Below are 24,173 nucleotides of genomic sequence, written 5' to 3'. Positions count from 1 at the left end.
TTGAATCATGCTATTGACAAAACAAGTTCATCTTTTGAAAAGACTCGACTAAATAGAATTGAAATTAAAAGAGTAACAAGAAGTGGATCTGAATATGTCCATATTTACTGATTTCGTGAGTAGTAGTAGTAGTAGCTGCTTTTTTAGATTATCGGTTTGAGCTTAATGCTAAAGAACTTTTCATTCCAATGTAACTTAGCAAAATTTTAAGTTAGAGACAAGTACATTGTATCTATGAACAAAGAACAAAATTAAATTTATGGTGTTGAGATATCATTCTATGGCATTTCCAAAATTTCAAGTTAAAAGAAATGCATTGTATCTATGATAAAAAAAATAAAAAATATCAAATTCATAGTTCAAATTAATGACTCTACAACATAATCTTGAAATATGTAATTTTCAAAATGAAAAGTTTATCATACAATTATACCTAATTAACGTGCATATTTTTTTTTGAAGATTTGTTTTTTCTTTTAATAATAATTGTATAATTTATTCATCCATAACGAGTGGTTTGATCATCCCAAAACTTAATCATCTTCTATATATTTTAAATGTGAATACAATAAATTTTAATGATAAGTGTAAAAGTAAAAAAAAATATTGACTACAACTTTCAAATTTGTGTATTAAAATACACTTTCACATATACTTTATAAATAATTCTAAACTCAAAATTCCAAGTTTCGGAAATGCATTGTATCTATGATAAAAGAAACAATATCAAAATTGTGGTTTGAACTTATGACGTTACAGTACCATCTTAAAATATATAACCTCCATAATTTTAAGTTGAGAAAATGTATTATATCTAAAAAAAGAACTAAATCAGATTTTTGGGTTCAACTTATAGCGTTACGATATCATTTTGATTACTATGTAACTTGCAAAATTTCAAGTTAAAGAGTAAATTGTATCTATGAAAAAAATAAGTATCAAATTCTTAGTTCGAACTTATGACGCTATAATATAATTTTAAAGTATATAATCCATAATTTCAAGTTCTACCGTATAGTTACACCTAATTAATGCACTTACAATTATGTCCCCAAATAGTTCTATTCAAATTCCCACCCAAGAAGGTTATGCCACCAACCGAAAAACAAGACAGACAATAAAGTGTGTACATGTACAAACATAGCGTTAAAAATGATTAATATTCAAAATCAATCAAGTTTGAATTAACCGTATCGAATTTCTATTTATTTATCTATAAAATAAAGAGACTAGTCTTTACTTAGTACACACTCTAAAAAAATCAATTTACTCCATCTAATAAATTAGATCATAAAGTCAATAGACAATTAATCCACTTTGAAAAGAAAACAAAAACCTAAAACCAAGGTCGTAGAAATGGCGATTCACTTCCTTACACAACAAAGTGATCACAAATCATTCAGCTTTCAATAAAGTGAGCACACATTTGTATAAAACTATTTGCCACCAATGTAATCAGTGGGCAAATTAAAGTAGAGATAACATGGACATGACGTCTAATGTACATGCCGAAACTGAGGCATCACAAATCTCTTTACTCACACCATAATCTGAAGGTGAAGTAGATATAACGAGGAACATGACATCTAATATACATGCTAAAATTGAGACATAACAAATCTCTTTACTCACACCATAATTTGTGGGCGAAGTAGAGAATAACGCGGAATATAACATCTAATGTACATGCCTAAATTGAGGCATCGCAAATCTCTTTACTCACAAGAAGAAATGAATTGAATCTATTAAAAAGATAATATTGTTTTAAAGTGTGAACTTATAATGTAAAATTATCATCTTGAATATATGTAGCCTCCAAAATTTCAAATTCTATATCTCATTTACACCTAATCAACGCATTTACAGTCATGTATGCAAGTAGTTGAGTTCAATTTCATGTCCAAAATATCTTTGGACATTGATATAAATTTTATTTTTAAAATCTTTTTTTTATTCAACAATACTATCTATATTTCATCGGCTCACAGTCACAGGTATGGTATAAAAAACAATTTTATTTATATTTTCTCTAATAATCTTTGCGTGCATAGATGAAGTACTATTATCATTCTTGATTTTATTTTTTTTAAAATGAATCGTTTTACTCACACCATTATCTGTGGGCGCATTACAGATATCTTCGAATATGACATTAAATGTAAATGCCAACATTGAGGCATCACAAATCTTTTTACTCACAAAAAATATTGAATATATTAAAAAGAAAATATAAAATTTAAGGTTTGAACTTAAAATGTGAAGATATCATCTTTGAACATTAATACAAAATTTTATTTAAGATTTTTTTTCATCTATTCACAGCAATGGTATTCCGTACAAATTAATTATCTTTAATATTTTGTCTAATAACTTTTGGGTGCACGGATAGAGTACTATTATCATTCTTAATTTGTTAAAAAAATATATAATCTCTTTAGTTGAACCTGTGGGCGAACTAAAGATAGCGCGGAACATGTCATCTAATGTACATGCCGAAATTGAGGCATCGTAAAACTTTTTATACACAAGAAGAAATGCATTGAATCCATCAAAAAGGTTTAATTAATTAAGATATCATCTTGAATATGTAACTTCCAAACCTTCAAATTCTATTATACATTTACACCTAATCAACGCATTTACCAATATGTTAATACAAAATTTTATTTAAGATTTTTTTCATCCGTTCACATTAATGGTATTCTATAAAAATGAATATCTTTAATATTTTGTCTAATAATATTTATGTGCACGGATAGAGTACTATTATCATTCCTTATTTTTTTGAAAAACATATAATCTCTATACTTGAACCTCTGGGCGAACTAAAGATAGCGCGGAACAAATGTACATGTTGAAATTGAGGCTTTGCAAAACTTTTTATACACAGGAAGAAATGCATTGAATCCATCTAAAGGATAATATCAAATTTAAGGTTTAAATTTAATGTTAAGATATAAATATGTAACTTCTAAACCTTCAAATTCTATTATACATTAGCACCTAATCAACGCATTTACCAATATGTTAATACATAATTTTATTTAAGATTTTTTTTCATTCGTTCACAGCATTGGTATTCCATAAAAATGAATTATCTTTAATATTTTGTCTAATAATCTTTGCGTGCAAGATAGAGTACTATTACCAAAATTCTTAGTTAAAGAAATGCATTAAATCAATGATAAAAAACAATATCAAAATTGTAGTTTGAACTTATGACGTTACAGTATCATCGTAAAATATATAACCTCCATAATTATAAGTTGAAATGCATTGTATCTAAGAAAAAAGAACTAAGTCAAATTTATGGGTTCAACTTATGATGTTACGATATCATTTTGATTACTACGTAACTTCCAAAATTTCAAGTTAAAGAATATATTGTATCTATAAAAAAATATCAAATTTATAGTTTGAACTTATGACGCTACAATATACTGTAATTTTGAAATATGGAATCTCCATAATTTCAAATTCTATCATACAGTTACACCTAATCAACGCACTTAAAGTTCTCACCCTAAATATTTTTGATCATTTATCCGAAATTTCTTTGAAGATTTGTTCTTTCATTCAATAATAATGTAATTTTTTGTGATCCATAGCAAGTGGTTTGTTCATCTCTGAAAATTAATTATCTTCTAATATTTTTTAATGTGAATCTAATAATTTTTTATGATAAGCTTAAAAGTAAAATAAAAAAATGAAGGAATAACTATAACTTTTAAATATTAAATTAAAATACACTTTCACTTTTTTCTATAAATAATTCTAAAATCAAAATTCCAAGTTGAACAAATGCATTGTATATACGATAAAAAAACATTATCAAAATTGTGGTTTGAACTTATGATGTGTTATAGTATCATCTTAAAATATATAACCTCATAATTCTAAGTTGAAGAAATGCATTGTATCTATGAAAAAAGTACATGATCAAATTATGGTGTCAACTTATGGTGTTACGATATCATTTTGAAGTATGTAACTTCCAAATTTTCAAGTTAAAGAAATGCATTGTATCTATAATAAAAAACAATATCAAATTCATAGTTCGAACTTATAACGCTACAACATACTTGAAATGTGTAATCTTCTAAATTAATTTTTTTTCACACAATGGCACCCATTTAACGTGCATAAAATTTCTTTGAAGATATATATTTTTCTTTAATAATAATACTATAATTTATTCTCCACAGCCAGTGGTATGATCATCCCGAAAAGTTAATCATTTTCTATATTTTAAGGTGAATCAAATAAATTTTAATGATAAGTGTAAAAGTAAAAAATAAAAACAAAAAAAATGACTAAAATCTCTCAAATACACTTTCACATATATTTTAGAAATAATTCCAAAAATCAATACGTTGAAGATGCATCGTACCTATGAAATTTTAAAAAAAATCAAAATTTTGTTTTGAACTTATGACGTTAAAGTATCATCTTAAAATTTGTGACCTTTATTGTTATAAGTTGAAGAAATGCGTTCTATCTATGAAAAAAGAACAAATCAAATTTATGGTTTTCAATTTATGGCGTTACGATATCATTTTGAAAAATATAACCTCCAAAATTTTGAGTTAAAGAATGCATTGCACCTATGAAATAAACAGTATCAAATTCATAGTTCGAACTTATGACGCTTCAATATAATTTTGAAATATATAATATCCTTAATTTCAAGTTCTATCACACATTTACACCTAATTAAAGCACTGCCAATCGTGTTTCCAAAAGTTCAATTTAAATTCCCACCCCAAATATCATTGAACATTTATAAAAAATATTTCGTGATTCAGTCTCGCTTGTGTACATAGCGAAATTGAGGCATCACAATATCTTACATCACGAATTATCTTTAGTATTTTGTCTAATAATCTTTGCGTGCACGGATAGAGTACTATCATTCCTAATTTTTTTGAAAAATATATAGTCTCTTTACTCGAACCTGTGAGCGAACTAAATATAGCGCGGAACATGTCATCTACTGTACATGCCGAAATTGAGGCTTCGCAAAACTTTTTATAGACAGGAAGAAATGCATTGAATCCATCAAAAAGGTTTAAATTTATAATGTTAAGATATCATCTTGAATATGTAACTTCCAAACCTTCAAATTCTATTATACATTTACACCTAATCAACACATTTACCAATATATTAATATAAAATTTTATTTAAGATTTTTTTTTCATCTGTTCACATTAATGGTATTCCATAAATTTTAATTATCTTTAATATTTTGTCTAATAACCTTTGCGTGCACGGGTAGAGTACTATTATCATTCATGATTTTGTTGGAAAATATATAATCACTTCACTTGAATCTGTGGGCGAACTGAAGATAGCGTGGAACATGTCATCTAATGTACATGCCGAAATTGCGGCTTAGCAAAACTTTTTATACACAAGAAGAAATGCATTGAATCCATCAAAAAGGCAATATCAAATTTAAGGTTTAAATTTATAATGTTAAGATATCATCTTGAATATGTAACTTCCAAACCTTCAAATTCTATTATACATTTACACCTAATCAACGCATTTACCAACATGTTAATACAAAATTTGATTTAAGATTTTTTTTATCCGTTCATAGCAATGGTATTCCATAAAAATTAATTATCTTTAGTATTTTGTCTAATAATCTTTGCGTGCACGGATAGAGTACTATCATTCCTAGTTTTTTTGAAAAATATACAGTCTTTTTACTCGAACCTGTGAGCGAACTAAGATAGCGCGGAACATGTCATCTACTGTACATGCCGAAATTGAGGCTTCGCAAAACTTTTTATACATAGAGATATGCATTGAATCCATCAAAAGACAATATCAAATTTAAGGTTTAAATTTATAATGTTAAGATATCATCTTGAATATGTAACTTCCAAACCTTCAAATTTTATTATACATTTACACCTAATCAACGTATTTACCAAAATATTAATACAAAATTTTATTTAAGATTTTTTTTTCATCCGTTCACAGCAATTGTATTCCATAAAAATTAATTATCTTTAATATTTTGTTTAATAATCTTTGCTTGCACGGATAGAGTACTATTATCCTTCCTAATTTTTTTAGAAAATATATAATCTCTTTACTTGAACCTGTGGGCGAACTAAAGATAGCGCGGAACATGTCATCTAATGTACATGCCGAAATTGAGGCTTCACAAAACTTTTTATACTAGGAAGGAAGAAATGCTTGAATCCATCAAAAGATTAGTCTCTCCATTTTGCAGTACTAGTAGATAAATAAATAGAAATTCGATAGAGTGAATTCGAAGTTGACTGATTTCGGACTTTAATTATTCTAACACTAGACTTATTCACGTACACGCTTCATCGTTTTTAAGTGATGGTCCGTGAGGCGTACATGCATATAAGGTGGGTGGCGTTAACTTTTTCTAAAGTCAATAAATTACGTAGTACTCAATATTTACACGCAAAAATTATTATAGAAATTCGATATAGTGAATTCAAAGTTGACTGATTTCGAACATTAGACTTGTTCACGTACACGCTTCATCGTTTCTCTTGTTTTGAAGTTATGGTCCGTGAGGCGCACGTGCATATAAGGTGGGTGGCATTAACTTTCTCTAAAGTCAATAAATTACGTAGTACTCAATATTTACACGCAAAAATCATTAACTTTCTATAATAATTTTTGCGTGTAAATATTGAGTACTACGTAATTTATTGACTTTAGCAAAAGTTAAAGCCACCCACTTATATGCACGTGCGCCTCACGGGCCATCACTTAAAAACAAGAGAAACGATGAAGCGTGTACGTGAACAAGTCTAATGTTAGAATAATTAATGTTTGAAATTAGTCAACCTCGAATTCACTACATCGAATTTCTATTTATTTATCTACTAGTACGGTAAAATAGAGAGACTAGTCTTAATTACTATACACTAAAAAAATTCAATTAATATCGAATTTCTGCTCATTCGTCTACTACTATAAATAGAGAGACTAGTTTAAAAAAAATCAATTAATTCCGTCTACTAAAGTTAATGGATAATTAAACCTATTAAGAAAGAAAACATAAACAAAGGTAGTAAAAATGGCGTTTCACTTTCTTCTACAGCTCTACCTACCTCTCTCTATCTCTCTCTGACTCTCTCTCTCTAACTCAACTACTTCAACTCAGAGAAGCAAACCAACTACCTGCACACAAACAAAGAGATCAGACGTCATTCAGCTTTAAATTCCCACTACGAATTTTCTCTATATATACTGCTTGCTTTCTTCTTCTCCAAACACCCACCTTCTTTCCTGCATTTCACTGCTTTTCTTCCTCAAACAATCCTTCCATTTCTCGCCAACCTTTTCTTGTGAGTTTTGGAAATGGAGGCAAAGATGTTGACAGCTGCTTCCTCCACCGTGGTCGCCGGCCCCTGCATTTCCAGGCCCTCGCACCGTTTCACCGTGAAAAAATTGGGGAGAAATTGCACTGTGCGATTTCAGAAATCGAGGAGTTTGAGTATCGGCGCAATCAGAATTCGAGCTTCAACAGGAGCTACTATGGGGTACAAATTTCAATTTTGTATTTCATTTTATGAAATTATTTTTCCCCCTTTTGAATGTATGCATTTCACCTTGCGCTTCCTGCTTGTAATTCCAGATTCGTGTGTGTTTTGTGATTCAATTTGCGATGCTGCAATGTGTGATTGTGCATTCTGACTTAACCTGGGAGAATTCTGATGAAATCGAGCTTTACTTTTTACATAGAAATTTTGGCCTATCAAAAGTAGCGTATACAGAGTTCGCCTTTTCTGATTTCAATTGATTTCTCTGTTATGTAGTTTTAGCATTGAATCTTGCTGCAATGAACAACCTCTGGTTGTTTGCTTCTGGAATTGTGTTATCAAACATAGAGATATATTGATGGTGTTTCTGTTCTTTGTAACTTCTATCTGTAGTTACTGTCTCATTTTATGCCTCATGTTGAAGCCATTTTCCAACTGTGTTATCTTAATCACCTTATATTACTACTGAACAACTAATTTTTATGAGCTTTTGTTGAATAGATTCTCAGTGGAATCGAGACATAGGATAGATGAGAGTGAGGTTTATACCCTTGAGGGGATCAGAAACTCGTTGATAAGGCAAGAGGACAGCATTATCTTTGCTGTTTTGGAGAGAGCTCAGCTTTGTTACAATGCGGAAACGTATAATCCTAATGCTTTTCCCGTCAAAGGATATACTGGCTCTATGCTCGAGTACATGATCAAAGAGACTGAAAAGCTTCACGCAGCAGTATGTCGAACAACATCCAAGCCTATTAGAATCTTTCGATATTCTAGCTTATTCGTTTTTCTTTGGTTTTTTGATCTAGGTTGGAAGATACAACAGTCCTGATGAGCATCCTTTCTTCCCTGATGTTGTTAAGGAGCCAGTGTTCCCTCCGCTTGAGTATCCACGGGTAAAGTAATAAGTGACTCGTTCTCCATTAGCACTATTAAATCTAACCAATTGAAGATCATGGAGTTTATTGTGTGGAACACTTTATTCTTGTCAAGTTTAGAATATATAATTAGACAAGGACCTAAACATGAATGATGATACTCGAAATCTATGGATCGAGCTCCTTGATGATAATTTGTCAATAGATTCTTCGTGTTCTTTTGAATAGGGTTTGTGCTTTATGATAAACTTGACTCTTATAGGCTAAATTAAGTATGTTCTTTAAACTTCCACAGGTTCTCCATCCTGCAGCAGACTCGATCAATATCAACAGTCAATTATGGGACTTGTATTTCAACAATTTCCTCCCTCGATTAGTTAGAGAAGGTGATGATGGTAACTGTGGATCATCTGCTACTTGCGACACTATTTGTTTGCAGGTATGTATTCTGACCATCTTCGCTACTGGAAAAGATTATACTATTATAAGTAAATGAAATGCATGTTAATACCCAACGCCTCTTTGCACGTTCAATTACACAACTCATGTTGAATGACCGTAGTTTGCTTTATGTTAATGATTTACATATTTCCCTTATGCTGCTTTTCTCTGTTTTCTGAATATGAAGAACATGAATGCATATCCTTCGTGACAACCATATCTCAATCTATCTTACTCTTCCCATCTGCAGGTCCTGTCAAAGAGAGTTCACTATGGTAAATTTGTGGCTGAAGCTAAATTTCGGAAATCCCCTGATACTTACGGAGCTGCCATTAAAGCACAAGTACGTTGGCATTACTAGCATCACTTCTCCATCATCCCTCATTGTGCTGCTTTTTAAAAATGTTTTCTTGACGATGCAGGACAGAGATGGACTAATGGCGTTGCTGACATACCCAGAAGTCGAACAGGCTATCAGGGAAAGAGTTGAGATGAAGACCCGCAAATACGGCGAAGAAGTGACTCTCCCTGGAGACGAAGACGGAGACAGCACTGAGCCAGTCTACAGAATCAAACCAAGCATAGTTGCTGATCTTTACTGGGACTGGATCATGCCATTGACAAAGCAAGTTCAGATTGAGTATCTGTTGAGAAGACTCGACTAAGTCGCAAACGAGGAGAGTAACAAGAAGGGGAACTGGACTGTTCCCGTGAGTAGCAGCAGCTCATATAGATAAATGATCGGTTTGGGACTGAGTCCTCAATGCTGAACAACTTTTCATTCTGTATTTTGTAATATTTAATATTTTCGTGTTCCAGTTTCAGGCTTATGTTGCAGTTCTCATATTACGCTTTAGAAGATTGAAATATCAAAATCAGACATTTATATGGAAAGAGTAACAAGTTGATCAGGATTTTTTTTAAAAAAAGTAGTAGCAATATAATTTTACTAAGAAGTTTCCTAATATGCCCATATTTATTTTGACGATTTTAAAAATATTATTCTTTACGAAAATGACGCTAAATATTTGAAATACTTGAAAAGGGAAAACAAAGGGAACTATTATAAGCATAACTAATGCTGTCATATAGCCTATTTAATGTAATTTAATCAACAAATATTAGGCTCTGTTTATTCAGATCTTACTCTCTATATTACGGTAAATGAATTAAGTTGACAAAATTTGTAGTATCAAATCAGGACTGCTAAACACATCCTTATCATCACCTTTGTATTTTTCTATCAAATTGCAACAACACAATGTCCTCATTTCCATATTTGGTAACCACTTGATTTTACAGGCCTTCTATCATGTTTTATTTTAAATGGTCAAAATTGATCGAATCTTCGTCGTAGCCACCGAACGTCAACCCCTACGTAATTATACCGGTACTAAGGTCCGAGCCACTGGATGCGAGGGCGAGGAAGGGATGAAAAGAAATTACAGAGATAACAAGATAATAGTGAAATAATGACTAATGAATTTTAAAAGGAAAAAGATAATTTTAATTTGCTTTTATATACTCCCTGCAAAATAAAAACCATGGTCTGCCCCTGGTCTCTTGTAATTTCTAACTTGAGATAAGATTTTTATTGCTATAAATGATTTACTACAGTTCTCTTGTAATTTCTAACTTGAGATAAGATTTTAATTTGCTTTTATATACTCCCTGCAAAATAAAAACCATGGTCTGCCCCTGGTCTCTGGTAATCGAGAGAGGTGGAGAAAGATTGGTTAGTCATTTGATAGGAAGAAGTGTATAGAGAAATATTTCAATGTTTGTTTTCCATATCTTTCAAATGTTCATTCACCCTAGTATTTATAGGGTGAATGAGAACATTCTAGTACACCAATAAATGTAGTTGGTACTTTACAACACTTAGGAACTCTACACTACTTAATGTGGGCGGCATATTAATGTGGTCTTCTTTTCCAACACATGTCATCTTCTTTTCCAACACTCCCCCTCAAGTTGAGTAACGGTATCCCCGATACTTAACTTGCCAATGAATTCTTTGAATTTTGTAGGACTCAACGCCTTGGTGAGAATGTCTGCCAGTTGTTCCTCAGATCGGACAAATGGGAACTCAATAATTCCGCTTTCAAGTTTCTCTTTGATAAAGTGACGATCGACCTCCACATGTTTGGTCCTATCATGCTGTACGGGATTTTCTGAAATGCTAATTGCAGCTTTATTGTCACAGAAAAGTTGACTCCTCCGTGTCGGTGGGAATCCAATTTCTGTTAATAATCTTCGAAGCCAAAGTATCTCCATAAGACCGCTCCTGATCCCTCGGAATTCAGCTTCCGCACTTGACAAGGCAACCACTTTCTGCTTCTTACTCCTCCACGTGACTAAATTGCCCCCAACAAAGGTAAAATACCCTCCAGTTGATTTTCTATCGACTGGATTGCTTGCCCAATCTGCATCTGTGTACCCATCAATTTCCAAATCTTCCTTTTTCTCTAGGAATATCCCATAACTAGATGTTCCTTTTAAGTATCTCACAATTCTCGTGACAGCATCCATGTGATCTTCTTGAGGCTGATGCATGAATTGGCTCACAACTCCAACGGCATATGCGATGTCTGGCCTGGTATGAGAAAGGTAGATGAGTTTTCCTACTAGCCGTTGGTATCTTTCACGATCTGTAGGTTTAGCTCCATCTACAATTTTCAACCCATGGTTGGGTACCATTGGAGTTTCAGCAGGCTTGCAGTCAAGCATACCTATTTCGGTGAGCATGTCAAGTATATACTTCTTCTGCCTTAAGAAGATTCCGTGCTTGGATCTCAACACTTCGATCCCAAGGAAGTACTTCAAAGCTCCTAAGTCCTTCATTTCAAATTCTTTGAAGAGATTCTCTTTCAAATTCTGGATTTCTTCAATATCATCTCCTGTTATGATCATGTCATCAACATAAATAATCAAGCATGTCATTTTTCCATTCCTTTCTTTCAGAAATAGTGTGTGATCTGAATGGCTCTGTTTAAAGCCATGTTTGAACATTGCCTGACAAAATCTTCCGAACCATACTCTGGGTGATTGCTTTAACCCATAGAGGGTCTTTTTCAATCTGCATACCTGCCCTTTTCCAAATTCTTCGTACAGACCTGGTGGGACCTCCATATAGACTTCCTTGGTCTTCTCAAGTTCACCATGAAGAAAGGCATTTGTCACATCCAACTGGTATAATGGCCATTCTTTGCATGCAGCCACAGAAAGAAGAGTTCTTACTGTATTTAGTTTGGCCACCGGGGAGAACGTTTCCTCATAGTCTACTCCAAACACTTGAGTGTATCCTTTAGCAACCAATCTTGCCTTGTATCTCTCGATTGAACCATCTGCACGTCGTTTTATGGTGAAGATCCACCGACAAGCTACTGGTTTCTTTCCCGGAGGTAGAGTACATATCTCCCATGTTTCATTCTTTTTCAGGGCATCAATCTCCTTCTTCATGGCTTCCCTCCAGTGCTTGTGTTGCATTGCCATCTCGAAGGATTATGGAATCTCTTCTTCTTCATAGAGAGCAGCTTCAAACGCTCTAGCCATTTCAGTAAGGTGTCCCTGGGTGAAATTTGCAACTGAGTACCTTGATTTTCGTCCTTTCCAGTCTGGAGAATATCGTCGAGGAGGAATGCCCCTCGTACTCCTGTGGGGTAATCTGCCATGTCCTGTCTCTTGTTCTGTAGGTGGCTCTTCTGTATCACTTATATTTTCCCTGCCACTGTTAGCAATTTCGGGCAGAGTACCAATGTTGGGATCAAAAGTTTTTACCTCGGGTCTCAAAGACTGGTTCGATAGTTTGGCTGGGTCCTGAGGCGACATGTTCTGTTCATGAGGAATTGGCGCTGTTGGACTCTCAATTATGATAGGATTTTCCTCCCCCTGAATGGTTTCTCCCCATAGAGGTAGCCAATTGAGTGCGTCACTATTCGGGTTACCTGGCTCACTCTCCCCCTGACCACTAGATTGGCTATAGAAATATTCACTTTCAACGAAGTCACAGTTCATAGTTACATACATGCGATCTGTTGATGGGTCATAACATCTATACCCTTTCTGATTTTTTCCATACCCCAAGAAAACACATTTGACAGCACATGGTGAGAATTTATCGCGATAATTTTTGGGTATGTGAGCAAAGACAGTGCAGCCAAAAACTTTGGGTTCAAGAATGAGAGAAGAGGGAATTGAGTGTTTGTTAGAGAATACCTCTAAAGGGGTTTTGAAGTTTAGGATTCCTGTGGGAAGACGATTTAGGAGGTAAACAGATGTGGCTATGGCTTCAGGCCAGAAGGTTTTAGGGATGTGGGATTCTATCAGAAGTGCACGGGTGATCTCCAAAATATACCGGTTTTTTCGCTCAGCCACCCCATTTTGTTCTGGCGTGTAGGCACATGTTGTTTGGTGAAGGAGACCTTTTTCGGTAAAGAAGGTTTTCATGCTAGAGTTCACATATTCTCTCCCATTATCAGATCTAAGGACTTGGATTTTGGTGTTGTACTGGGTTTGGACAAGGTTATAGAACTCAGTGAATTTTCCTAAGACTTCTGATTTTGATTTCAAAAAATAAATCCAAGTCATACGAGAAAAATCATCAACAAAAAGCAAAAAATATCGAAATCCTTGACCCCCGGTAACGGGCGCAGGGCCCCAAACATCAGAGTGAACTAAAGCAAAATGAGTTTTTTTTCTAGTTTTGTTCAATTTGAAGGAATGTCTATGACTTTTAGCCAAAACACACGTTTCACAATTCAAAACATATGAAGAAGAAACTAATTTGGGAAAGAGTAAACGGAGATATCCTATAGATGGGTGCCCTAACCGACGGTGTAGGAGCCATATCTGTCTTTCATTCAGTCCACGACTTAGCAGTGCAGTACTATGTTGGGCGATCTCATCAACGTAGTACAGTCCATGTCGCTCAGTGCCACGCCCAACTATCGTTCCCGTCTTGATATCCTGTAACATGCAAAAACGAGGCTGCATTAGGAGTTTGCAGTTAAGTTCTTTCGTGACGTGACTCACAGACAATAATTTGTGGGACAAGGACGGAACATAAAGACAATTGGAGAGACGAAGGGTTGGTGATATATATATAGTTCCTGCCCCTTCGACCTGTGCTAACTCCCCACTGGCTGTTTGGACAAAAGGTTTTTTTGATTTGGATATATCTAAAAAATCGGATTTATCGAATGTCATTGTGTCAGTTGCACCACAATCAAAAATCCAATGGGAGTCTTTTGGTCCTATTTTTGAGGATGACGAATATGCCAGAGCTTGGACCAAGTTTGTATATGGTGTGGAAGGTGGAAATTCAAACTTTCGGGTGTGATTGTGCATTTTCCGAAAGTTGGGGAAATATTTGGAAATATTGTGATTTTCTGGGGTGGGTTTTTGGAATTCAGGTATAAGTAGGGGTGGGGTTTCGAAAATATTTGTGGGGTGGGGTGTTTTATAGGATTGATGTGGGATTGGGGGACTATTTTGCAAAAGGAGTGTTCTTCTCCTAAAAAACCCTAGCCGTCCCCCCCTTTCACTCTCCCGCTCCATTTCTGCTCCCACACCCGTCGACTCCCTCTCATGGTCGGCCTTCCCAGCCGAGATCGGAGACCGGTGGTCACCGGTCCCTCCTTCCCCCTCATTAATTTTACCTTCCATCCACGTTTGAGTCGATGCAATTGATGCTTTGGCCACGTTGACTTGGTTTGCGCCGCCTCCGCCACCCCCTGGTGCTGCGCCGCTGTTAGGGTATTGTGGTGGTGGAGTGACGACGTTGCCGCCGCTGGATGAGGGATTGCCGAAGCCGCCGGTGCCTGTGGAGTTGCCGAAGCCGCCGCCTCCGCCGTTGACCGTGGGTTTGCCGAAGCCGCCCGCCGGTCCTCCGGTGTAGGTGGCTCGGTCTCCTCCGATCAGAATGGCGGCTGCTGCCCTTCCATTCCCGGTGCCACCTCGTTTTCCACTTTGGCGAGTTCTCTTCATCTCTTGCCACCATTCGGGGTATCCGTGGAGGTGGAAGCATGTATCCCGTGTGTGTTTTTTTCCTCCGCAGTGTGAGCAAATAAGCTTGTTTTTGTCTTCATCTTGTTTTCGATTTGGTGGGAATGGTGTGCAGATTTCCGGTGGGGTTTGCGCCGCTGGAGTTGGGCGGTTTCTGTGGAAAGCTCCTAGGCCGGCTGCGATTCCAGATGAGTCTGGTTCGGGTTTGAGAACCTTCTCATTGACAGCTTCCCTTCTCACCATACCATATGCTCTGCGAACAGATGGCAACGGATCTGTATTTAGTATTTCCCGTCTGATCTTGTCGTATTTGTCGTCTAAAGCCCATATGAATTGGTAGAGTCGATGCCTCTGTGTATGTTTGTTGTACTTCTCGATGCTTTTGGGGCTTTCCATGGGATTAGGATCTCTTGCATCTATTGAGATCCATAGGTCCTGGAATTTATTCCAGAGGGATTCCAGGCTCATATCTCCTTGCTTAATTGTCATCGCCTGCCTGTGTAGATCATGTACTTGAAAGGGGTCAGCTCCACTTCCATAGGTGATTGCCAGACCTTCCCATAGGTCTCGGGCTGTTTTATACTGTGAAACTTCATTCCTCAAACTGGATTCAATGTTGTTGATGATCCAATTGAAGCAACAATGATCCCGTTGTTGCCATATCGCGTAGCCGGGATCGTTGGCGGTGGGGGGTTCTGATCCTCCAGAAATGTGAGAAATCAGTCCCTTTCCACCTATAGCTCGTTCCATCAGATTTATCCAAAGGGGATAATTATCCCCATTGAGTTTGTCTTCTAAGCGGATTTCTCCCAAAGACTCCAGGTTTTGTGGTGACTGTTTTGGAGGGTTTTCTGGTTTGTTTCCGGTTTTATTCATGAACTTCATGAATTCGGCAAATTGTGCCGCAAAATCTGCCATAGTATCGGCAGAGTGTGGTTTGGTATTTTCTGTGTCAGAATCTGACATCTTTGGTTTTCGTTTTGCAGGGATAATGAAGGAAAGGCCGAGAAGGGTATGGGACTATGATGACATTGCTCTGAGTCCCCAAATAAAAATTTCCTGCTTTGATACCATCTTAAAGATGGTAATCGAGAGAGGTGGAGAAAGATTGGTTAGTCATTTGATAGGAAGAAGTGTATAGAGAAATATTTCAATGTTTGTTTTCCATATCTTTCAAATGTTCATTCACCCTAGTATTTATAGGGTGAATGAGAACATTCTAGTACACCAATAAATGTAGTTGGTACTTTACAACACTTAGGAACTCTACACTACTTAATGTGGGCGGCATATTAATGTGGTCTTCTTTTCCAACACATGTCATCTTCTTTTCCAACAAAAAGGAAAAAGATAATTTTAATTTGCTTTTATATACTCCCTGCAAAATAAAAACCATGGTCTGCCCCTGGTCTCTTGTAATTTCTAACTTGAGATAAGATTTTTATTGCTATAAATGATTTACTACAGTTTTATAGAAAATTTCCCATGATAGCTTCAATGATATTTAGTTATATAAAAAATCAAATAAAAAAGATACTATGAAAGAACGTCATTTGTTCAATGAAATGTTGATTTATTGAAGGGCAAAATGTCTAATTTTAGTATTGGACGTAAGGAAAACGAGTAACCTTATTGCAAATAGCAAATAAAGAATCCCTCTCACAAATTAAGGCTTGAAGAAAGGCTGATTGATCATGTTTTCTGACTTTTGTTTATTATACTATTGAGTTTTTTATATTTTATTGGATAGTTGATTTTTCAATAAGGATAGTTTGTAATATAGGGGAGTTTTGTATAAAAATCATTTTAAAATTATTGAGCTGGATATGAGCTTGAATTCGGCCATTATCTTTTTTACCATTATATTTCTTTTGACTTGGCTATTATATCTTTTTTAGAAAAAGCATATTTGATTTATTTGGTGAATGAAATAATGATGATAGAACATTACATGTTCGTATACACGAATAAAGTGTCGGATTTTATTTCATTTTAAAAACTCATGTAAACTTTATTTCTTGAAATGTTGGAATAATTTTTTATGTGGATTTTTAGAGTGATTTTTTAAATGGAAATTCTTGGAGTAATTGATTTGGCAATAAACATGGACACGCAATCATTAATGACAGAGCTGTTGCCAACCAATTAAAAATTGACAATTAATGTTTAAGAATATGAATCTTAATCAACAAGACAGTTGCTGCAGATTTTGGGTCTATCTATGTTTCATGAATATTTTGAATTTTTAGATATTTATTATAAAAAGATCTTCATTGTAATTACTCCTAATCATGCATTAATTGCTTTTCCTGCTTTTGTATGCTGGACTGCAGCAAATATAGGAGTATTATCTAATGATACTACTAGTATATTTTACTCCTCACATTTTCTTTTGAAATTTTTTACTGTTCGCTTTTAAATAAGTCTCCATTTTTTTTATGTGTTCTGCATTTACTAGGATTCATGTATTTTACTTTTTTAGTGATTCATATTCATGTTTATTTTAATCTATATGATTATTCTTTAAATGTACATAATTACATCATACTAGTAAATTATCTTAAAATTTGTGGGCACACACACAACACATATTACACGCACATACACACACATTGTATAGTGTATGCATTTGTGTATTTTGTGTGCAATGTCTCTGCGGCGTGTGTGCGATGTAGCGTGTGTGTTATGGATATATGCATTAAATGTGTTTAATTATAAATTCAAATTGCAATTTTACATCCCCAATTTCATTGCAGCAAAAAAAAGCGATTCCGTCGCTTTGGCGCCCTCACATCATGTGAGGGGGTTCAATCAGGGTACGCAGTAGCCCGTTAAAGGGAGACCTAACCCACTGGCTGCTAGAAGCACATTTCTTAAGGCCTCACACTTGTGTCTGAGAGATGGAAGCAACTACACGACAGTAGTGGAATTCAAACTCTGGCTCATTACAGCAAGATCTGCCCCTCCGTTGCAAACCACGCCGCCCCTGCGGGCTACATTCCCAATTTCATAATGCCAAACTGAGCGGTCTGAGCCTAGTAGTAATATTTTTTTCAAGTAAAAAAATGGAATCCTAACCTAAAATAAATAAGATTCGATTTCAAAATTATTAATAAGAGGACATAGAAAGGAAAAAAATTGGCTTTACTAAATTAGTAGTACTAGTATCACCCACCGTCAAAATAACGCTCTATTGTAAATGAGCTGTACCAATGCATTTTGAACGTAGCTTCTTTCACACACTCAATAATCTACTAATCCACATGCAATTTTCATAATTAATTCCAACTGTCACATTAAAATATCTTCAACGCATTAATTTTACAATGATTCACTATTTTTAATTATAAATGGAAACGTCTCCCAAAATTCACAAAATATTACCTGCATAATAATATCTTGACTAATTATTTATTACAACCTCAAAATATTGACTGAAAAAATTGAGATCTGCACTCGTCCCCACACGGCTTATTATAACTGCTACGTCCCGTGTACTTCTCCTCGCTTCTAGAGAGAGATTCTGAGTGTGAGTGTGAGTGTGAGTGTGAGAGTAAAAAGCTGCTCTTTTCCGTTGGGGAAAGTGAGAAAAAAAATGGGACTAATAAACAGGGGAGTTCTGCTGGCGGCAATGGCGCTGTTGTTTGCGACGGCAATGCTGCCGGAGGCGGCGGCGGTGCGTTACATAGTTGGCGGCAACAAGGGCTGGACCCAAGGTGTCAATTACACGATTTGGGCTCAGGATAAGAAGTTCTACCATGACGATTGGCTCTGTATGCTCTCTTTTCCTTCACTTTCAGATCTGCCTTTTTTCAATCATTCTAAATAATTAAACTACTATTTGAGTTGTACTGTCGCATTTGTTTCTTGCTTGGTGTTAGATCTGTTGTTTTACCTCAATTTGTAGTTGTTCATTTAGCCTTAGATTTGCTTACCTTTATAATTTGTGATTGAATTTTGTCTCCCTTCTAACACAAAGGTTGTTGCTTCCCAACATGTAAGAGAATCTGCATTGTTTAGTTCTTGCATCTTAGTTGTCCAAGATTGAGTTTTTATTGCTTGTTAGTAGTGAATTAGAATTTAGTTTACCAAGATTGAGTTTTTATTGCTTGTAAGTAGTGAATTAGAATTTAAGATTTATGAACTTGTACTATTAGTTATTGATTTGGTGTTTAGCTCTTGAAACTACTTGTTTTTATCTCAACTTTGTTGATTATTTAAACTGGTGAAGCTGTGAAATCAAGAATTCAGAATTTGGATTTGTGAGTATTGGGGATATCATCAAGAATTCAGAATTTGGATTGAAGTTATAGGAAAGAATGGTGAATTGATGTTTCTTATTAAAATGAAGTTATGATTCATCTTAATTTCATTTCATGTCTATTCATTGTGGTAGCTTTTCCCTTAAATAGGAAAAGTGTAATTGATAAAGACAGTTAGTTGGCCACAAAATCATTGCACAACACAAGCTTGCCTTCAACTCTATGAACATAGCACCATACCTCAATTATTCCCTTGTTAGGCCTTGTTTTAATTTTGAATTATTACCAACAACTTGCTTGTCTAAACATTATTTGCAGTCTTTGTATATGATAGGAACCAAATGAATGTTCTTGAGGTGAACAAGACCGATTACGAGAGCTGCAACACCGACCACCCACTCCACAACTGGACCACCGGTGCAGGGAGGGACGTCGTCCCTCTCAACGTGACCAAGACGTTCTACTTCGTCAGCGGGAAGGGGTACTGCTACGGGGGCATGAAGGTTGCCATTCACGTCGAGAAAGGTGCTCCCCCGCCAGCAGTCTCCGCAGTTAAGAGCAATTCTCCGCTTAGCTTGCCATCCGCCCTCAGAAGCTCGGTTTTCATCCCGGCCGTTTTCGCTGCTGCAGCTGCCTGGGATTCACTTCTGATGCTCTTGTAGATGCTTTCTTGAGCTGGATCTGTCATTGATGCACTTATTTAACCCAAATTGTGAAGAATTATTGAGTTTGTTGTATTGTTTTGTTAGCTTTTTTTCTTTTCTTTTCTTATCCTTCATTATTTATCCACCAAATATGAACTCATGAGTTCATATTCATATCAAGATTAATGAGGTGTGTAGAAAGTGTTGAAAGCTTTTAGTTTGTTCAACAACTTTGAAAGCTAAATCTCTGTTTTGGGGACTTCAAAAGTGCTTGTATTTTACTATTTTTCCATAATTTGTGTTTTTGATTCCTTCAAATCTGAAAAGTCACTCCAGATTATGCGTTGTCTATTTTTGACTTTTTGTGGAGAGATTCAATATGCTAAATTATTGAATTTTAAGAATCCATTGTTTTAAGCTAAAATTACCAAAAAGATATTATCACAGCAATATTCTAGTATAATAGTAATATGCAAATATATGTTTTTTTTAATTACTGGACATTTGTTTGTAATCTCGTAAATATAACTATTTAGTCATTTCTATTTAATTTAAAAAACATCGCTTTCATAACATATTTTGGATTATGACCCTTTGTACGTATTATTGGAGCTATACAGATACATTATGTATTCATTTTATTAATAATTATTTTAAAAATATCAGAAATTATGAAAAAATAATAGTATGAAAAACAAGACAAAAGATATAATGATCATTTCAAAATATGAGATAAATTATGGGATAATGTTCTTCCATCAACCTGTTCCACATGACTTTAATTATTATGCTTTCTTCCTTTCCTATATTCTTCATAATTATATTTTAGATGATTTTTCAACAACCTATAAAGTTATAAACCTGCAACACAGTCAAACTAGGATATTAAATATTGTGTGTATCCAGTAAAATTGTATGAAAAGTATAAATTATGACAGTTTATTCTTAAAATAATTTACAAATCTTTGCATGTGCATCTAAGTCAAATTTGTTGTTCAAAGTTAGTTTGTACAGCTTTATGGTCACATGAAATGTTGCATAATACAACATAATATCTCTTTTTTTTTCTACACTTGTGCATAAGAGATGGAAACAACTACACGACAGCAGTGAGATTTGAACCCAGACTCATTGCAGCAAGATCTGTCCCTTCGTTGCCAACTGCGTTACATCCATGCGGGCATTATATTTAGTATTATTAAAATCTAAGATGGTAGTATACCGGTATTATACTTTTATTATTCAGATCAGTGGCCAATAAATACGTTGTACGGAGTACTAATTTTTCACCATTTTTAAAGTTTGAGGTGACTCTTTAAACATTTCAATAATATCGTAACATTTTTTTACAAATTTAATATTCCTATGTTTTTAGATCTGAAAATTGGCTTATCGTACGTAATAGTATATACTAACTGTATTATAAATACCGACCGTTGGTTATTTTACTTTATTCGAATTTTCTTTTATGTTAGGATACCATTGCGAATTTCGGTTATATAAGTTACAGTTTTCAATTTTATATTATCGGTTTTGTTGTTTTTTATTTTCGCAAATTTAAAGTAATTCCAAAATCTATATTACTCCCTCCGTCCACGAAAAAATAGGGCAATTTGTGAATGACACGAGTTTTAATGTAGAATTGGTAAAGTAAGAGAGAGGGGAAAAAGTAAGAGATAAGTAGTGTTAGTGGAATGTGTGGTCCATATTATTAGTAAGGGCATCTGCAGTGGTGCGGATGTCCCGTCGGAATTCCCCGCGGACTTCCCAATAACACCTCTTGCCACGTCATAAGGACTTCACACTGCTCTGCCACGTCATACGAAATTCCCATTGCATAGTGGCGGACTTCCCCTGCGGAATTCCCACATTAAAAAAAATCACAAATTAAACAATTTCCGGAAGTAAACAATTTACGAGATTAAAATTTCGACGCGAATACGGAGAAAATGCAACCACTTTATTTTTAAAAAAACATACTTCATTAAAAAAATTACATAATTACTAAAACAAGTACATTATTTTTAAAATAAAAACCGGCTCCTCACTCCGAAAGAAATGAAGTTCAACGAGATGTATTTATAGAAAATAAAAAAAACATTTAATGCACAATACGGGACGTTCTTGCGGAATTCCCTGACAGTCCACGCAATGGCGGACGTCAGGACGAAATTCCGCACGGAATTCCGCAAAATTCCGCGGACCTGCGACGTCCTCAACCCAATTCCGTATCCGCTCCACCCGGTACGCCTAATGGCGGACGTCCGCGACGGAATTCCGTGACGTCCGTGGGAATTCCGGGCGGAAGTCCGCCATTGCGGATGCTCTAAGAGAGAAGGGAAAAAAGTGAGAGAGAAGTTGTTTAAAACTTTCCTTTTTTGAATGTGCCCTATTTATCGTGGACAACCAAAAATGACAAATGTGCTCTATTTTTTATCGACGGAGGGAGTATTACTTTTAGAAATAATTGATTCATATAATTAATTAATTTATTGAATACCAAAATAATATAAAGCTATGGTTGATTATATATATACGCTTGAAAATAATACTATAACCACCTGAGCATAACTAAAATAAATTAGTGTATGTATGTTAATGTAGTAGTAAAGGGAGTAGTTAATATATGAAGTCACAAAAGTCTTGGTTCGAGTCTTAGTAGTTCTTTTTGGGATAGAGGTGTACAGGCGCCCATTTTATAAAAACTTGGGCTAATTTAACCATTTAATGTAAAATATTGGGCTTGGGCTTATTAGGCTTTTAATAATACAATAAATTTGGGTTTTGATGTTGATGTTTCAGAATCTAAGCCCATATATTGTCACTGCTAGTTTCTCCACTTTTAAGTTTTAACCACAAAAAAATCCCAAAATTTATAGTATTGTTTATTTATATTAGGAATTTCTTCTCCCTTTCTACAAAAAATATACTCTAGTTTTGGTAATGATACATAGTTTTGATTTTTTGATCTAGATATCAAGTGATCTCAAAGCAATGTGGCCTGGTTTTAGGTAGACCATTTCCGGATCCACAATTTGTTGAAATATACAATTCAAAAAAAACACTCAACTAAAAATATTACAGTAGAAAATATATAATCCAACGTGTAATAAAAACAATATGTCTCATTACATTCTAAGGCCATCCGCAATGGGCGGACGATGGCACGCCCGATGGCGCGCATCGTCCGCGCCATTCATCGTCCGCCCCCACTGTGGGTGTGTGGCATAGGCCGCGGACGATAGTCGCGGCCTATGCTTCGGGCGCGACTTAAACCGCGGACGATGGCCATCGTCCGCGCCATCGTCCGCTCCATTGTGAAGGCCGCGGACGATGGCACGCGGACGATGGCACGCGGTTTCGTTTTTTTATATAAATCTCGTTTCTCATTCAGTTGTGCATACGAACATATCGACTATCTCTCAACATATTCTCTTTCAACATCCAACGAAAATGAATCCCGGCGAAGACACCAATAGTTCTAGTTCGTCTGATTACGGTCGATTGACGAAGCATTAGATGCAGTCGTTGAAGAGGCCATGGCGGCATGCTATTCGCAAATGCAGCGCGAGAAGGCGGCGGCTGCAGCGGCGGCTGAGCAAGTCCATCGTCCTATTCAACATAGGACGTATGTCCGACGTAACCACGAGGAAGCTCACAGGCGTCTGGTTGAAGACTATTTTGCCGATCAACCACGTTGGGGCCCGACTGTGTTCCACCGCCGGTTTCGAATGTCGAGGTACCTTTTTCTCAGCATTGTTCGTACATTGTCTTCACGTGAAGAATACTTCACGTTTCGGGAGGACGGCATCAGGAAACCCGGCCTTACACCATTGCAAAAGTGCACGACTGCTATTCGTCAGTTGGCATACGGCACCACGGCGGACCTTTTTGACGAGTACCTCCACTGTGGGGAGACTACAGGCAGCGAGTGTCTGAAGTACTTTTGTCGGGGGATAGTAGAGGCCTATGGCGACACATATTTGCGCAAGCCGACAGCCACTGATTGCCAGGGTCTGATGCAGATGCACGAGAGGTCGCACGGGTTTCCTGGGATGCTCGGGAGCATCGACTGTATGCACTGGCAGTGGAAGAACTGACCGACGGCGTGGAGAGGCCAATTCACAAGTGGATACAAGGGCAGTCACCCGACGATGATCCTCGAAGCCGTCGCTGACTATCGGCTTTGGATCTGGCATCTTACTTCGGCGTAGCCGGGTCGAACAACGACATCAACGTCCTCAACTCGTCCACCCTCTTCACCGACCAATGTAACGGCAACGGCCCGGCCATAGAGTTCACTGCCAACAGACGCCAATACCATATGGGGTACTACTTGGCCGACGGCATCTACCCACGGTGGCTAGTTTTCCTAAAGACGGTCAGCTGCCCGATTGG

The 24,173-nt window shown here is 35.8% G+C and overlaps 2 protein-coding genes across 2 annotated transcripts; both read left to right on the top strand.

Moving 5' to 3' along the window:
- Positions 1-7,077: 7,077 nt before the first annotated feature.
- Positions 7,078-9,693, top strand: LOC121769189 (chorismate mutase 1, chloroplastic-like). Its single transcript, XM_042165915.1, has 6 exons — positions 7,078-7,544; positions 8,046-8,274; positions 8,354-8,440; positions 8,718-8,861; positions 9,114-9,206; positions 9,286-9,693. Exons 1-6 carry the CDS (start codon positions 7,363-7,365, stop codon positions 9,526-9,528), a joined length of 978 nt encoding a protein of 325 aa, XP_042021849.1. The 5' UTR covers positions 7,078-7,362; the 3' UTR covers positions 9,529-9,693.
- An 8,657-nt stretch (positions 9,694-18,350) lies between these two features.
- LOC121769296 (lamin-like protein) lies at positions 18,351-20,093 on the top strand. The gene is made up of 2 exons (XM_042166055.1): positions 18,351-18,642; positions 19,450-20,093. The coding sequence occupies exons 1-2, from the start codon at positions 18,465-18,467 to the stop codon at positions 19,791-19,793; spliced, it is 522 nt and encodes a 173-aa protein (XP_042021989.1). The 5' UTR covers positions 18,351-18,464; the 3' UTR covers positions 19,794-20,093.
- Positions 20,094-24,173: the final 4,080 nt, after the last annotated feature.

This window comes from Salvia splendens, chromosome 15, assembly GCF_004379255.2.
Source record: "Salvia splendens isolate huo1 chromosome 15, SspV2, whole genome shotgun sequence".
Classification (NCBI taxonomy): domain Eukaryota; kingdom Viridiplantae; phylum Streptophyta; class Magnoliopsida; order Lamiales; family Lamiaceae; genus Salvia; species Salvia splendens.
This window is presented reverse-complemented; position numbering and strand designations above follow the sequence as displayed.

What these genes read in the sequence shown, in the direction of transcription:
- LOC121769189 (XM_042165915.1), top strand. Translation starts at nt 7,363, where the DNA reads ATGGAGGCAAAGATGTTGACAGCTGCTTCCTCCACCGTGGTCGCCGGC. An exon ending in TCAACAGGAGCTACTATGGG is followed by an intron (nt 7,545 to 8,045) that starts GTACAAATTTCA and finishes TTTGTTGAATAG; the next exon opens with ATTCTCAGTGGAATCGAGAC. An exon ending in CTGAAAAGCTTCACGCAGCA is followed by an intron (nt 8,275 to 8,353) that starts GTATGTCGAACA and finishes TTTTTGATCTAG; the next exon opens with GTTGGAAGATACAACAGTCC.
- LOC121769296 (XM_042166055.1), top strand. Translation starts at nt 18,465, where the DNA reads ATGGGACTAATAAACAGGGGAGTTCTGCTGGCGGCAATGGCGCTGTTG. An exon ending in CTACCATGACGATTGGCTCT is followed by an intron (nt 18,643 to 19,449) that starts GTATGCTCTCTT and finishes CATTATTTGCAG; the next exon opens with TCTTTGTATATGATAGGAAC.